The 17,500-nt window shown below is 36.6% G+C and overlaps 1 protein-coding gene across 1 annotated transcript in view; it reads left to right on the forward strand.

The window, feature by feature from the left end:
• Nucleotides 1–17,500, forward strand: part of cabin1 (calcineurin binding protein 1) — a 196,549-nt gene that overhangs the window by 131,679 nt on the left and 47,370 nt on the right. The window contains 1 exon segment of the mRNA XM_056464608.1: nt 3,469–3,543. Coding sequence (XP_056320583.1) covers nt 3,469–3,543 — 75 coding nt within the window.

Below are 17,500 nucleotides of genomic sequence, written 5' to 3' on the forward strand. Positions count from 1 at the left end.
AGTATAAAGTATTAATTAATCTAAAAACTATGAACTGCCCCTTTAAATCAACATGCAACAGAATATGACTCGCAGCAAAACAGTTGTAATGAACTTTTATGTGAAGTCTACCTTAAAACACTTTATGCAAATGTGCTCCACGAATGATTGAGTAAACTCTCCGCATGTTAATTTGAGAAGCGACGCCTCCGTCAGCTTACTGAATGGTTGTTTGTAGATGTGCCCAGTCATATGTTAAAGTGCTCATTAGTCTGGCTGGACTGAAGTGGGAGATTTGTGCTCCGAATGAGTGTTTTACATCAAACTCTGTTTTTATCCTCATGTTCTTGTTGTGATTGGATTACCATAATTACAAGAAGCCAAAATGGTTCTGCTCTGAACGGCAGCATTCGATTCTGAAATTACTTATTTCTGTGGCTTCCATGTGCACCTTGTTTACATGACAGCTGAGTACAATGTGTTCTTATTATTCTTTTTTTTAGACTTAACCTTTTATACAGTGTATAATGGAGTTGTTTTTGACGTGTAAAAGGTTTGGAAAGTTTTAAAGAACCAAGTGCTGGATAAATAGGGTTGTTTTTAGATCCCAAAATATTTATTAGATTCTGAACTATACTTTAAATTGTCGTCAGAAGTGTTGGGAAAAGTTACTTTTGAAAGTAATGCATTACAATATATCGAGTTACTTCCCAAAAAAGTAACTAGTTGCGTTACTTAGTTACTTTTTATGGTAAGTGTTACGGTTTTTAAGATGTATTAGTGGGATGCTGTAACATTTAAGTGAGACAGGTGTAATGTGTGCGACAGATTAAAGATGAGGCAGAATCAATTCTCTATTTTAAGCTTTTTACTCAATAGTTGAATATTATTGAACAGGAATTGGAGAGGAAAAAGAAAATAAACATTTATAATTATCTTTAAACAAAAACAAAGAGTGTAAGCCAAACCAAAGAAATTAACAAAACAAAACGATCCTTAAAACTAAAGTCTAAACTAGGCGTCAAAAATAAATACAAATAAATACCGAAATCTTCAGTGTATATGACACCCGAACTAAACTAATTAAAGCTACAAAACTCAAAATACACAATTGGCAAAACACTCAAGCTAATCTAACAAAACATCAATCTAAACTAAAACAAAACGGATAAATCGGTCAAAGTTTAGAACCACACAACAGCCATCACATTATGTTACTTAAAGCCAACGAAGTTCAACAAGCAAACTCGAATTACCACAGTAAACTGAGATAAATCACTAAACAGCCGAAGCATAGCACAATCAAATTGCGTGGAGCACTAATGGTACACCGAGGCAGAGCGCACATCACACACTGGTCTGTCGGGGCTTTAAATCCTGGCGGCTCGTCCTGGGATTGGTGGAACCGACAGTCATAATGATGATGGACAGAATGGTAAACCAATAAGAAACCTAAAAACTAAACAAGCAGAGAGGAGGGTAAAAAAAAAATAGACAAAGAAAACAGCAAACATAACAGTAAGTAATGTGATACGTTACATTTGAGTTACTTTTGAGTTAACTTTTCAAACTTGCCTGAGGTTTGATCTGTTTCAGAACTTGCAGGTTGTTTTTATTTTTTTAATAGAGGAGTTCTGCATTTAACCACACACTGTATAATCTAAACCTTTATTTACCTTTAAAAATGAACTAATTAAAGGAAGATTAGAATAATGTTACCTTCTGAGAACTTCCTGACGCTATACATGCAGTGTTTAAACAGATTAATGAAAGTTGAAAGCAATGTGTTTGATACTTTTGTATTTTTGTATTATTAGTTCAGTCCTTTTCTTCAATGTGTTCAAAATAAATGAGAATATTTCTATCACAGAAATGTAAGGCTCTCCCATCTTGGTTTTTGGGTGCACTCACACTAGGCCATCCGCTTTTCCCTGTTCATTTAAGTATGAGTGCTCCAAAGAGATGTTCCAGAGAGCGGTTTGGTTGTGATTCAACGTGATTACACTAATTTTAATTCATCAAACTATTTTTAAAAGTGAATTAATTAATCTAAAAAGTAACTTGTTAAATTGTTTTTAAAAAGTAACTCAAATATTACTTATTTGCTGCAATATTATTGTCATTTTAAGATAATTTTATGCCACTGATTATTATATAATCATTATATAACAGCATGATAATGAAAATAGCCATAAGCACTTTAAAATACTTCTCATTCTTAAGGTTATTTAGATTCTGTAATTTGATGTTAAAAAGGGAAATGTCCTATTATATATACTATTAAATGTCCTATTAGGTATTATAAGCTTGGACATTGATGAGGTAGAATGTAAATGTCATTGTAAAATGGCTTTAACGTTGTAAATCCGTAAATTTATATTGCAATGGCTACAATTTTTGAGGTCATCTTAAAGTATTGTGCTATAAGTCGATATATTTATTATTGTGACAGGCCTAGATGGACCAATCAGATCACAGAGCAGCAAGCAATTGAACCAGACCAGATTCTTGAACTGGATTCCCAATCATTAAAATTCAACAAAAGTGTGAATGTTCTTTCTGAATTAAGGATGCACCTAATTTTCAGCCACTGAAAGTTAGTGACCAAAAGGAAAACTGAATATGAGCTTAAAAATTTACATTGCAGTGTTTAGCACTCTGGTTTTACTGTAGTCACTGCGTGATCTGAAACAGCTTTCACACCTGATGCTGAAAGCACTGCGCTATGAAACCCATTCATTTCAATGGCAGTTGAAGTCAAAATTATTAGTCCTCCTGTGATTTAAATATTTCCCAAATGATGTTTAACAGACCAAGGAAATTTTCACAGTATTTCTTATAATATTTTTTCTTCTGGAGAAAGTCTTATTTGGTTTATTTCGGCTAAAATAAAAGCAGTTCTTATTTTTTTCTTTAAACATTTTAAGGTCAATATTATTATAGCCCTCTTAAGCAATATTTGTTTTTCTGATTGTCTATAGAACAAACCACTGTTATACAATGACTTGCTTAATTACCCTAACTTTACCCTAATTAACCTAGTTAAGCCTTAACTTTAAGCTGAATACTAGTGTCTTGAAGAATATCTAGTCAAATATTATAGTCAATAAAATCTAGTCAATATCTAGTCAATAAAATAGTGTGCTGTCATCATGGAAAAGAGAAAAGAAATCAGTTATTAGAAATGAGTTATTAAAACTATTATGTTTAGAAATGTTAACTCTTAAAGACATGCAAAATTATTTTATATATTTCAGTAAAATAATAAACAATATATATTAGAAATCATTTTAGTTTCAGCTTTCAGCCAAGAACATTTAGTTTCCTCCCAGAGTTTTAATTTCGATGCATACTCCAAACGACATGACATGAAACTGCATTAAAGCCTTCAAGTACACTCTGAGTGTGCTCGTGTGGTGTTGTGCGTAAGATTATGATGAATGATAACTCAATCTTCACCTTATTTCTCATGTTTCTGTCTCTCTGTAGGTGGATGAGGATGTAGCGCTGGATCAAGCTGTTAAATTCTGCCAGATTCAGATGGCGACATCAGCACAGAGACAGGTAGGACGCACACACACACACACACACACTTTACAGACACACAGTGGAAACAGCAAACGCACTGTAGGATTTCTGCACATCTCTTTCTGTGGTGCTTCCCCTCTGATACCCCTTTCTGTGCGTTTCGCTTTCTCCGTCATCCCTCCCACACACACACACACGCACATCTCTATCGTCTCTGAGCCATTTATGAGATGCACTAATTATGCACCTTTTGCTCGTATGCCTCCATTCCTCTCAATGTTCAAATGATGAAAACTTTTGTGGAGCTGCACAAAGAGAAAGAAGGAAGAGTCTTACTGCGTACTAAATACTATTTAATAAATAGCTTCGACTGTGTGTGGAGTATGCAAATGAAGCGTTCAGATTGTAGTGTGTGTAGTTGTTCACACATGTTTTTGTAGAAATGCGCTGGATTTAAAAATCATGAAGTACAAAATAAACTATAAACATGTAAATATAAAATCAAATGCAGTATTTTAATAATATTGGCCACTGTATTTTTAAGACATTAGTATGTTGATTGTATTTATTGTTATTATTATTATCCCAGCGGTACCTCCACACGTGTAACCCGTCGGTCCTACTGCACCCAACCCGCGCTGAGCTGGGATCGAACTGGGGATTCATGTAATGGAGTGGGTTACTCTAACAAAGAGGCTAAAGACCATGGCCTCTAGCGTCTGTCGCTAGAGCACCTTTTGAGGTCAGAGGAGTGAAGTTTACCTGCATAGCACTTCGCTAGCTGGTCTCCGTCACACTCACCCCCCTAAACCTCACTCCCATCCCGGATGAGCCCCCACATATAACCGATCGGTCCTACTGCACCCATTCGAACTGGGCTGGGATCGAACCGGCGATTCTTTGCAGGGGAGTCGGTTGCTCTAACAAGGAGGCTAAAGACCATGGCCTCTAGCCTCTGTCGCTAGAGCACCTTTAGAGGTCAGAGGAGTGAGGTTTACCTGCATAGCACTTCGCTAGCTGGTCTCCGTCAAACTCACCCCCCTAAACCTCACTCTCATCCCGGATGAGCCCCCACATGTAACCCATCGGTCCTACTGCACCCAACCCGATCTGGGCTGGGATCGAACCGGCGATTCTTTGCAGGGGAGTTGGTTGCTCTAACAAGGAGGCTAAAGATCATAGCCTCTAGCGTCTTGAGGTCACCTCTTGCGTTTTGAGGTCAGAGGAGTGAGGTTTACCTGCACAGCACTCCACTAGCTGGCCTCCGTTACACTATTAATATATTAAAATGTAAATTATAATTTTAAGTATGCTTTAAAGTATGCTTTTCACATTTTAAAATGTTAAATATTTTATTTAAAACATTTTAATTGTATTCATATTATTTGGTATACTGTGTTAATTAATCTAAAACCAATTATAGATCTTTAATGGGACTTTTTTTGCTTTTTAGTTAATAATGGGTCTAATTATTCATTCATTCATTTTCTTTACGGCTTAGTCCCTTTATTAATCTGGGGTCGCCACAGCGGAATGAACCGCCAACCTATCCAGCATATGTTTTACTCAGCGGATGCCCTTCCAGCCGCAACCCATCACTGGGAAACATCTATACACACTCATTCACACACACACACACACACACACTATGGCCAATTTAGCCTACCCAATTCACCTGTACCGCATGTCTTTGGACTGTGGGGGATACCAGAGCACTCGGAGGAAACCCACGCAAACGCAGGGAGAACATGCAAACTCCACACAGAAACACCAACTGACCTAGCCGAGGCTCAAACCAGCAACCTTCCTGCTGTGAGGCGACAGCACTACCTACTGCGCCACTACATTGCCCCCTTAATATCTTAATAATCTTTAAATTATTAATTATTTACTTTTGAAATGTCAATTTATTTGAGACTTTTTAATGATTTTAATGATTTTCTGAATACTATTTAAGCTCAATCTCAGTTCTATTTTTGTACCCCTTCCTCTTGGCCCTTGAAACAGAGTGTGAAGGGGAAGGGCTTTAAAATGTACCCCTAAGAATCGGGACACCACTACAACACCTGCACACGTCGTCATATGTCATCGCGAGCTCTTACTTCCTATGAGATCGGCGATCACGACTGCTGTAGTTATTCCAGTTGGGTTATTATTCAGTATTTATTTAAATATATTTTATTTATTTGTTTATTTTTAGTATTCTCGTATGATTTGAAGCACCATATAAGTGTGTTCCAGATGCATGCAGATGTGTCTGATGTTTTGAGACGCTCTCTCTTTTCATTAGACGTTCATTAGTGTGCTGAAATTCATCTGGGCAGCACATATAAGAGTCCCTGCTGCGTCTCTCTCTCTCTCTCTCCCCCATTCAGTCTCTTCATTTCACAGCGCTGTCACTCAGGCTCTCCGTTCATCTTCTCTGCCGCTTATTTAGCTCTAATGCACCATTACTACACTGTTTTCAGTCTGATAGGCCACAGGTCCACCATGTTGGTCCACCGTTAGGGTGTAGTGCTCTGTATAACGCTGCTATTCATCTGCATTGAGATGCTTTGCTGAATGTTGTCTCGTAATGTCAGGCTGTTTTTTGTTTTGTTTGTTTAAATTGCAGTTGAATGAGTTTTCTGTCTGCTGTACTGTGTATTTGCGTATTGTTGAGGCACAACAAGCAAGTAATGGTAGAGTTATATAATTAGAATCCAGATTACTTTTTTTTTACTTAATTTACTTATTTATTCACTAAATTATCATGCATATGTGTTTAAAATGTCCTCAGAGCGTATTTGAAAAGGACTTGAATATTCTCAGTACTGGATTTACAGGTTGTTGATTCTCTCATAAAGGTAATGAATATAAACGTGTCTGGAAGTACGGCGCCTTTTTTGTTATTTTGATCAAATGTCTAGTTTATGCTCTGAATTATATTTTTACTTTTAATTTGTCAAATAATAGTTTAGATTATAGTTGTAATAGTCAATCATCATTATGTTATATACTATTGTTTTGACCAATGGGCTATATGCACACAGACTTTTAATTTTCAGGCAGGCAGGCAGCCCAAGGGCTTCCGGTGAACTGTCTTTCCATTTCAAAATGGTCCCGTTTAAGATCTGCTTTCTTTAAAGATCTTCACTGCCTGTTAGATATACGATATGAAGTGGGTCTCAGATCCGACAAGAAGCGTTAAATTCCATTTCCCCTCGCCGTGTCTTTAAAATTTGACGGTTTATTTTACTCCAGTATTTTCAATGGAATTTCTGCGCTAGACTGTTGCTGCGCTCCGAGTGGCTACACGGTCTTTCATCTCGTTTTAAGCTTGAACAACTTAATTAACGCTTAAGTCTGTTTAACTGAATGTATTGTAGTTACATTACAACATCGATGCTGTAAAAGCAACCTTGTGAAATTGAAAATAGTCACATTAAGCTTTCACCGGAAGTTTATCGTTGGCTTTAAAACTCAAGCTGTGCATAGAGCCCATTGTCAGTTTATTTAATACATCAGTAAATTATTATTATTATTATATTATATCTAGTCTTCTTCTTATTATTATTGTTAGATGTAGTAGTATTTTGAAATATATTATTATTTAGAAAAATTGTAGGTATATATTATATAATATATCAGTAAATTATTATTATTATTATTATTATTATTATTATTATATGTTATTGTTTTGACCATTTGTCAGTATATTATTATATACTATATCAGTATATATATTCATTCATTTCTTTTCGGCTTAGTCCCTTTATTAATCTAGGGTCGCCACAGTGGAATGAACCGCCAACTTATGAAACAAAAATTGAAAATGAAATTGAAATGCAAATAAAAGATTTATTTAAAAAAGTTTAATTTAAACTGAAGCTTCTTTAAGAAAATAAATTAAATATGCCTGGGACAACATGAAGGAATTGTGTGGAACCCTGCATTTGTTTACAGTGCACACCCAAAATGTTAGGTTTGCCGTTTGTTCAAACTACTTATTTAAAATGAGCTGAAACAACACAATTCTTGAGTTTTTTTTTTGGAAGAACTTAATTGTTTTATGTTCAATCCACTTAAATTTGAATAAACGAGTAAGTTAACTTGCTTCATGTTGTCCTAACACAAATGGATTGTGTGGAACCCAGCATTTTGTTACAGTTCAGTTCACTGTCAGACATTAAAAAGTCATAACTAAGCTTGTGACAGTCTCATATTTTCTTGTCGTGATTAATTCCTGAAACTTTAAATTTTTTTTTACTGCGGTATTATCCCAATATTGACTTAAGCTTCAAAAAGTTTAGTTTAACAGGTACACTGAAAAAACAATTCTCTGGAAAATAAAAGTTTTTCTTTTAAATCTTTTTATAAAATATTATTGAAATGACAGACACAAAATTAAGGGACAGTAAAGGTGCAAAAATAAAAATAAAATATAGCATTTAAGTACATTTAACAGTAAGAGCTTAAGGCTTCGCTTAGGTCACTTGCAAGTTTTGTGCAAAAAAAAAATAAATTAAAAAATCTAAATATCTACACTGTCAGGTAGAAGCTGGGATCTCCGAGCATTCACAATTTCCTCTGCTGTAGACAAAAACATGTTACAAAAACGGGAAAAAAACCCAAAATGTTTCCAGACGTTAGACCTACAGTATAAGAGGATGGAGCATTCTCTATTTCAGCTGTACTCATCTTGGCCTGCTAACGTTACTGAACACGCTTGCGACAGCAGGTGGAACGTAGCTCAACCAATAAGAGAAAATGGACATCATATCGTAATAAAATCGTCATAATTGTGATGTTTTTACATCGCAATAAATCGTACCACGACAAAACTTTACACCCCTATTCAGTATATTATTATTATTATTATTTAATATAGATTATTTTTTATTTTACTTTAAATTCAGAAGAAATGTTGTCACTAGTTTGCAGAACAACAACAAAAGGTTTTACTTAAACCCACAACTATAAATTGTAAATCCAGTGAGTACCGAATAGTACCCACATAATTTTACCTCCAAAGAGTTTTAATCTTTTAAATATTTGTAATTTATTTGAATATTTAAGGAATCTTTATTTTTTGTTGCTAAAATAACAGTAAATCTTATTGTAATTAAACTCAGTGGACTGAGCTGAATGTTTCTCATCAATATATCATCACATGGCGGTCAGAAATCAGATCAATGGTCTCAGATTTCCTGACTCGAGGATGGTTTTCCTCTCTGCTGGTGTTTCAGTCATGATCTGCTCACAGTATTAGTAAAGATCTTCTTCTTTTGAGGTGGTTTGTTGGTTCAGCAGCTCCTCGCTGTGTCGTTCACTTAGTGAACAGGAAGTGCGCCTGTCGGTGGGAAGCGTGGGTTCATGCAGTGGTTTGACAGACAGATAGTGAGTGAGTGGGTGATGGAGATCATCACTACTGCTACTGTGTGTCTCATAAACAAACACACACACACACACACACATGTTTGTTTTTTGTGAATTGTGGGGGCATTACATAGGTCTCCATTGTTTTTATACTTTACAAACTGTATTTTCTATTACTCTAACCCCACTCTACCCCTAAACCCAACCCTCACAGGAAACTGTAGAGTTTAAACTTCTGAACAAAACTCGTCCTGTGTGATTTATACGATTTGAGAAAAATGAGGACATCAGCAATGTCCTTATATTTCACCACCTTGTAATACATGAGTCATACCTATGTTATTATACATATTTGTGTCCTGATATGTCACAAAAACACATACACACACACACACACACACACACACAGAATCAGAATCAGAAAGAGCTTCATTGCCAGGTATGTTCACTTATACTGAGTGATTTATACCTTAAAAACATTCAGAATGTCATTAGAGAATCAATAAATAAGCATTACTGTTTTACGCAATCTTTTCAAACCATTTCAAAAGCACAAATATAGTGTTTTTTCCGCTTTCGCTTTCTTTATATGGGAGCCCACGCATTCTGCTAAACATCTCCTTTTTTCAAAATGACACGAGGATGAGTAAAAGTCAACGTTTCATAGTCACAAAGCAATCTGTGGTTGGTTTCCTACGCTGTTAGCCACTCATCATCATAAAACGTGTGGTGGCTTTGTGTGTGTGTGTGTGTGTGTGTGTGTGTTCAGTCCCTTTTAAACCTCTGTAATTCCTCAATTGCAGTAATTGCTGGAGTCCATTAACATGTTTGGAGTTGATTAACTCGCCGTGGGTGGGTTTGTTTCCCTGCCGTTCACTCTCTCCATCTGCAGGTGCTGACAAATTAAGCCCCTGGTGGACTTCAAACCAAATGGAGGAACAAACTTTTTAGTTTTGAGAGCAAAAAGAAATCGTAAACGGCTGAGTGACGGCCTAATGTTTCCTTTTACTGTCTCCAGTTTGTTTATGATGATGTTGTTGTTCTCCTGTCTGACAGAAGTTAGAATGAAAAACAAATTGAATACCTCATTAATTTTATTTTCGGCTTAGTCCCTTTATTAATCTGAGATCGCCACAGCGGAATGAACCGACAACTATTCCAGCATATGTTTTATGCAGCGGATGCCCTTCCAGCGGATGCCCCTTCCAACCAATCACTGGGAAACACCCATACACACTCATTCACACACATACACTACCGCCAATTCAGCTTACCTAATTCCCCTTATCACATGTGTTTGGACTGTGGGGGAAACCGGAGCACCCGGAGAAAACCCACGCGAACACGGAGAGAACATGCATACTCCACTCAGAAATGCCAACTGACCCAGCCAAGGCTCGAACCGGCGACCTTCTTGCTCTGTGAAATGACTCCACTATGGTGTAAACTGTAATGTCTGCTTAATTATAATCCTGATTACATTGCAGATCCCTGAGATGTGACTATTGTGGACTCACACAGTGCGATATCGATCCTGAAACCATATCGTGCAGCCCTAAAGGACAAAAATAAAACGCACGCCAAAGTAGACGGAGTTACAATAGAGTTAAACTTGTTAAAGCTGTATATATTTTAAATTCAAATAAATTATTAGCATAAGAGTTTTACAACAGGAATATTATCTTTGAACTGATTTATTCATTCATTCATTTATTAAGTTAGTCATATTCAGTTCCTGTTCTCACTCTCACTTATAGTTTGAAGGGTCTGGTTTATATTAACAAGCTTGGAAATACTGTAGTAGCAACCACATAACAAATGTGCTAAAAACAGTAACATAAAAGCATTAAACTGCCATTGAACTGAAAAGCATTACTCACGACACACACTCACACACACCACAACACGCGCACACACACAGGAAACGCCATTCACTACACTTAATGTCATTCTAGTGTGGGAACTCTTTCACATAAACAGTTAGGACGACAACAGTAAGTGTTCCTCTGAAGGAAACTACGGTAAATAGATAGCTGAAGTGCAGTTTACATGACGTCAGGCTGTGTGTGCTTAGAAGATGATTTGATTAATGTTGATCAGTCGTTTCACAACAATGTGTTTAAAACCACCTTGACCAACCTGGTTTAAGCTGGACATAGCTGGTTTTGGCTGGGCTCCCAGCTTGTCTAGGCTGGTCAAGCTGGTTTTAGCTGGTCATTTTCCAGCCTAACCTGCTAAGACCAGGCTGGAAATGCCTGGAAATGGCCAAAACCCCTCTAAAACCAGGCTGGTCAACCAGCTAAAACCAGCCAACCAGCCTAGGCTGGTTTAACTGTTTTTTTCTGTAGGGATATTTTAATTCGTGATATTTTATGTATGTGCATTTTTTTATCTGAAACTTTTTGTGCTGCCATTTTGTCCAGGACCCCCTTGTGGAAGAGATGCATATCTTAATATGAATTTCCTGGTAAAGGATGAATTAAAATGTAATATAAACACTATTGTCCAAGGTTAAAAGAGCTAGACAAAAGTAACAGATCTATTTTCAGTCATCAGGCACCCACATGAAAATATACTATAGTAATTTATAGTGTTTTTATTTAGCATACTGACACTGACACGTCTAATAGAGATAGAGATGTTGCACAATAGGCTAAAATGTGGTTACAATTGGTTTTGTATGGGCGATATGTATTGCATCACCAAAATGATTGAGGTCATGTCCATGCGTTGTACGATAAGTCCATATATTGATCATTGTGAAAGACCTGCTCAATATCGGATCGCACTGCTGTGTGTACAGTGTGTTAGGAGGTTAATGTGTGTTTAAGCACACAGATGAACATGTGTTTGTGCTGCTGGAGTGTTTCCATAGTAACGAGGCTGTGCCACATTCAACATAACTCCGCACATGAGAAACTCTGCTTGAACACTAACGTGACCATTTGGCCCCCTAGTGGTGGAAATGCTGAGGCTGAGAACATAAACTGTTAAAGTTATTTGGTAATGAACAGTTTCTGGAAGTTGTGATGTGTTTTTTGTTTATTTACGATTGTGAATTGCATTATGGGATGTTGATCTCTGCTCTGTAGACTTTTGATGTTGAAAATTCAATTCTACAGTTTAACAAAGTGACTTTATTGACATTTTTATTGTCAATAAAACATTTATACACTATATTGACAATATAGTGTAAAAATATAATATATTTATACACTATATTATTACTTTGAAATATTATAGTGTATAAAAATATACTTAAATATATAGAGAGAGAAATTAATCTGTAAAATAATTGTAAATGTACTGGTAGTTTATTAAAAAGGTGTAGCGTAATATACAACACCAACACAGACAATATAGCAATTTAAGCTATTAAAAATGTTCATTAAAGTCACTTTTTCCAACTTTTCTGTTGAAATTTGTTTAAAGAAAGATCAAGGTCTCATAATGCAATTCACAAGCATAAATAAACACAGATATTGCTCTGCATGTTAACACATCAACTTGCTTTCTGTCAGCCTATCATAGGTGCATATATTAATGTAAAGTGTTCTCACATGAAAATAATCTCGCATATTAAATGTATAGTCCATGAATGACTCAGAATGTAACTTATTATAGTGTAATACTTACTACTCTTAAGCACACTAAGAAGTAAAGTTTCAAAATCTGTCACTGGGGTGGTACCTTTTAAAAAGATACATTTTTATACTGATACTTTTGCTGTACCTGGAAAGTTAGAACGATTCTAAGGGCCCACGTACTTTGGGGGCCCCCAGAGATGTTATAAGGGGCCCACGACAATTAATCTGCAAGTTAATCCACTAAAAAACAAGTTGTTTTTGGTCATCTTCAATCTAATTTTTAAAGGGGCAGTCCTTCCCTGATGATGTCAGTTTGACGAATCTGCCACAATATTCTTAGCCACGCCCCTCTTACTGTTAGTTTGCGATTAACTGAACAATTAATCCATGCATGTTAATTCGCTGAAAAACAAAAGTTGTTTTTGGTCATCTTCAATCAAATTACTTTTGGAGGGGCAGTCCTTCCTCGATTATGTCAGTTTGACGAATCAGCCACAACATTCTTAGCCACGCCCCTCTTACCGTTAGTTTTCTATTAAGTGAACAATTAATCTGTGCAAGGTAATCTACTGTAAAACAAAAGTTTGTTGGATTCAATCAAAATTGTTTGAAGGGGCGGTCCTTCCCTGATTATGTCAGTTTGATGCATTAGCCACATAATTCTTAGTCCCGCCCCTCCTGCTGTTGGTTTGGTATTAAGTGAACAATTAATCCGTGCAAGCTAATCCACTGAATTAAAAAAGTTTGTTTTTGGTAATCCTCAAACAAAGTTGTTTGGATTGACTCCTTCTTTGATGATGTCAGTTTGACGCTTCAGCCACAATATTCTAAGCCACGCCCCTTTTGCCGATAGTTTGCTATTATGTGAACAGTTAATCCGTGAAAGTTAATCCACTGAAAAACAAATGTTTGTTCGCTGGAAAGCAAAAGTTGTTTTCGGTAATCTTCAATCAAATTCGTTTGGAAGAGTTGTCCTTCCTCGATTATGTCAGTTTGACGAATCAGCCACAACATTCCCTTAAGCCCCTCTTACCGTTAGTTTGCTATTAAGGAAACAATTAATCTGTGCAAGTTAATCCACTGTAAAACAAAAGTTTGTTTTTGGCTTTAAGCAAAATCGTTTGGAGGGGCGGTACTTCCCTGATGATGTCAGTTTGACGCATCAGCCAAAATATTCTTAACCACGCCCCCATTAGCGTTAGTTTGCTATTAACTGAACAATTAATCCGTGAAAGCTAATCCACTGAATTAAAAATATATATTTTTGGTAATCCTCAAACAAAGTTGTTTGTATTGGCTCTTTTGATGATGTCAGTTCAGTCACAATATTCTTAGCCACGCCCCTCTTACTTTTAGTTTGCTCTTAAGAGAACATTTAATCCATGCAAGTTAATCCGCTGAAAAGCAAAAGTTTGTTTTTGATAATCTTCAATCAAATTCATTTAGATGGGCGGTCCTTCCTTGATGATGCCAGTTTGACACATCAGCCACAACATTCTTAACCACGCCCCTTTTATCGCTAGTTTGCTATTAAGTGAAGTTAATTCGCTGGAAAACAAAAGTTGCTTTTGGTAATCTTCAATCAAATTAGTTTGGAGGGGCGGTTTGCTATGAGAGAATGATGTGAAAAAAGCCCCACCCCCTACTCAATACTCCATTGAAAGTACATCAACATACTGAAATCAAAGTCTCATCAACTTCCGATTCACGCATACTTAATGGTTTTTTGTGACCTGAGCTGATAAGTAAAGATTTAACAGCACCCTAGCAACCACTAAGATCCACTTAGCATCCACTGTTTTTGTTTTAGTTACACGCATGCAAGCGTCGCTCATATACTTTATCACACAGTGCAGTTTTCCAGAAAAGAGGGAGTGCGTGGTCGTCTCATCAACCATTGGCTGAGGTTTGGCTTTGTTGCCATGGCGACGGCTGCCTCTGTTGTCGTGTACTTTGTTTGTGGAGCTGCGAGCGAGTCCCTGAGTGCTTCTCTCTAGACACACACACACACACACACACATGCACAGAGCTGGATAGTTGTTTTTTTTGCATGATCACTTGCTTTTTCTGCTGAGCGTCTGCTGAGTCGTCCATCTCCATGAAGGGTTTCTGACAGGGCCAAACACTAGTTGACAGGTAGGATGCAGCTGATTGGATGGTCAATTTGTAATGAGAGCTTTTGATTGGATGTTTGCCCAACATGTGGGTTTCATGCTTTTTGATTGGTTGCTTGAGTTGCTTTTAAAGCAGTTTTAAGAGTTCAGATTATGGTTAATAGATGGAAAACGTGTGCCAATATCCTAAATTCACACTAGATAATAGTAGTAAGTTGTGTGTTATTATTGAGTGTCAGAATGCAGAAGTAGATACCACAAGTTCAGCTTATTTTGCTCTGTTTGACTTACTGTCACTTTATTTGACTCTGTTTAAAGGGATAGTTCAACCAAAAATGACTATTTAATCACCTCAAGTGGTTATAAACTAGGGCTGCCCGATATTAGAAAGATCTTACATTGAGATATTTTGTTTTGCTATGATATACAGTTATGTCCAAAAATATTGGGACATCAACACAATTCTAACGTTTTTTGGCTTTATACACCAACACAATGGATTTGAAATGAAACGATCAAGATGTGCTTTAACTGCAGACTGTCAGCTTTAATTTGAGGATGTTTACAACCAAATCAGGTGAACGCTGTAGGAATTACAACAGTTTGCATATGTGCCTCCCACTTGTTAAGGGACCAAAATCAATTGGACAGTTGGCTTCTCAGCTGTTCCATGGCTAGGTGTGTGTTATTCCCTCATTATCTCAATTACAATGAGTAGATAGAAGCTCCAGAGTTCATTTATTTGCATTTGGAATCTGTTACTGTCAACTCTCAAGATGGGATTCAAAGAGCTGTCACTATCAGTCAAACAAGCCAACTTTAGGCTGAAATAACAAAACAAACCTATTAGATAGATAGCAAAAACATTAGGAGTGGCCAAAACAACTGTGTGGAACATTCTTAAAAAGAAAGAAACACACATGTGAGCTTGGCGACATCAAAAAACCTGAAAGACCACAGAAACAACTGTGGTGGACAACTGAAGATTTCTTTACAACACCCTTCACAACAGTTGGCCAGATCAAGAACACTCTCCGGGAGGTAGACGTATGTGTGTCAGAATCAACAATCAAGAGAAGACTACACCAGAGTGAGTACAGAGGGTTCACCACAAGATGTAAACCATTGGTGAGCCTCAAAAACAGGAAGGCCAAATTAGGGTTCTATAAAAGCCTTCACAGTGCTGGAACATAATCCTGTGGACAGATGAGATCAAGGTCAACTTGTACCTGAGTGATGGGAAGAGAAGAGTATGGAGAAGGAAAGGAACTGCTCACGATCCTAAGCAGTGAAGCATGGTGGTAGTAGTGTCATGGCGTAGGCATGTATGGCTGTCAGTGGAACTGGTTCTCTTGTACTTGTTGGTGTAAAAGCAGCAGGATAAATTCTGAAGTGTTTCAGCAATATTTTCTGCTCATATTAAGCCAAATGTTTCATAATTCATTGTACGGTGCTTCACAGTGCAGATGGAGATTAACCCAAAGCTTACTGCAAATGCAACCAAAGAGTTTTTGAAGGCAAGGAAGTGGAATGTTATGCAATGGCCAAGTCACTCCCCTAACCTGAATTCGATTGAGCATGCATTTCACTTGCTGAAGACAAAACTGAAGGCAAAAGGCCCCAAGAACAAGCAGGAACTGAAGTTGCAGTAGAGGCCTGGCAGAGCACCACCAGGAATGAAACTCAGCGTCTGCTGATGTCTGTGCGTTCCAGACTTCAGGCTGTAATTGACTGCAAAAGATTTGCAACCACGTATTAAAAAGTGAAAGTTTGATTTATTATTATTCTGTCCAATTAATTTTGGTCCCTTAACAAGTGGGAGGCACATATGCAGTTAAATCACATCTTGTTAGTTTCATTTCAAATTGACTGTGTTGGTGTATAGAGCTAAAAATGTTAGAATTCTGTCGATGTCCCAATATTTATAGACATAACTGTATAATGCGACATAGCTCTGTTTGGAAAGACATCACTCATTTAGATCAACCGGGATGATCAAGTCTTTTCCATGCAGTGCTTCTTCATAAAATAAAATAAATTACAAGCGTTTATAAATACGACAATCAATAATTACGAATAAAAAGTGAAATAAACAGGGGAGTCTTAACAGTATTCAAGTACAGAAATTGATCAATCAAATGCAAAATATCATAATAATCATTGTATAAATAATTTTATATATATATATATATATATATATATATATGTATATATATATATTTTTTAGGGGTTTTTACCTTTATTGTATAGGATAATAGAGAGTATTGACTAGAAAGCATGGGGAGCAGAAAGAGAGGGGAAGGATCAGCATAGGACCGCGAGGCGGTAATCGATATCGGGTCACCGTGAGCATCAGAGTGCATGTGTCGACACACTAACCACTACACCACTGGCACAACATAAATAATTTGAAAATATATAATATTTAATAACATATTTATCTTTTAATCTTTAATAAATAATATGATTTTGTTATGTGACTATTGCGGATACACACATTGTGATATTTAACTACGCCTTTGTTTGTTGTGAATACAAGCCCTCTAGTGGTGAAAGTTACTCACTGCGCCCTAAAATGTTTTAATTATTAAAAACATCAATGACATTTTACTTTAAATACTTCACTCAATGCAAATACGTAGATGACTGATTAAAAAAGGGCTCAATTCAAAACCAAAACTTTCCTAAACAAATGTCAAACGCTAATGTTGTTCAATGCACATACAAACTGCAGTATCGATGCTCAAATGATATATTGTTCAGCTCTATTATAAACATTTACAAGTTTCTTTCTTCTGTCAGACACAAAAGAAATCCTGAAGAAAGCTGAAAACCATTGACTTCCATAGTAGGAAAACAAATCGTCAATGGAAGTTTAGCATTCTTCAAGATATCTTGTTTGTGTTCAACAGAAGAAAGTGTCATTTTTGGGTG

This window comes from Danio aesculapii, chromosome 8 (genome assembly GCF_903798145.1).
Source record: "Danio aesculapii chromosome 8, fDanAes4.1, whole genome shotgun sequence".
Classification (NCBI taxonomy): Eukaryota; Metazoa; Chordata; class Actinopteri; order Cypriniformes; family Danionidae; genus Danio; species Danio aesculapii.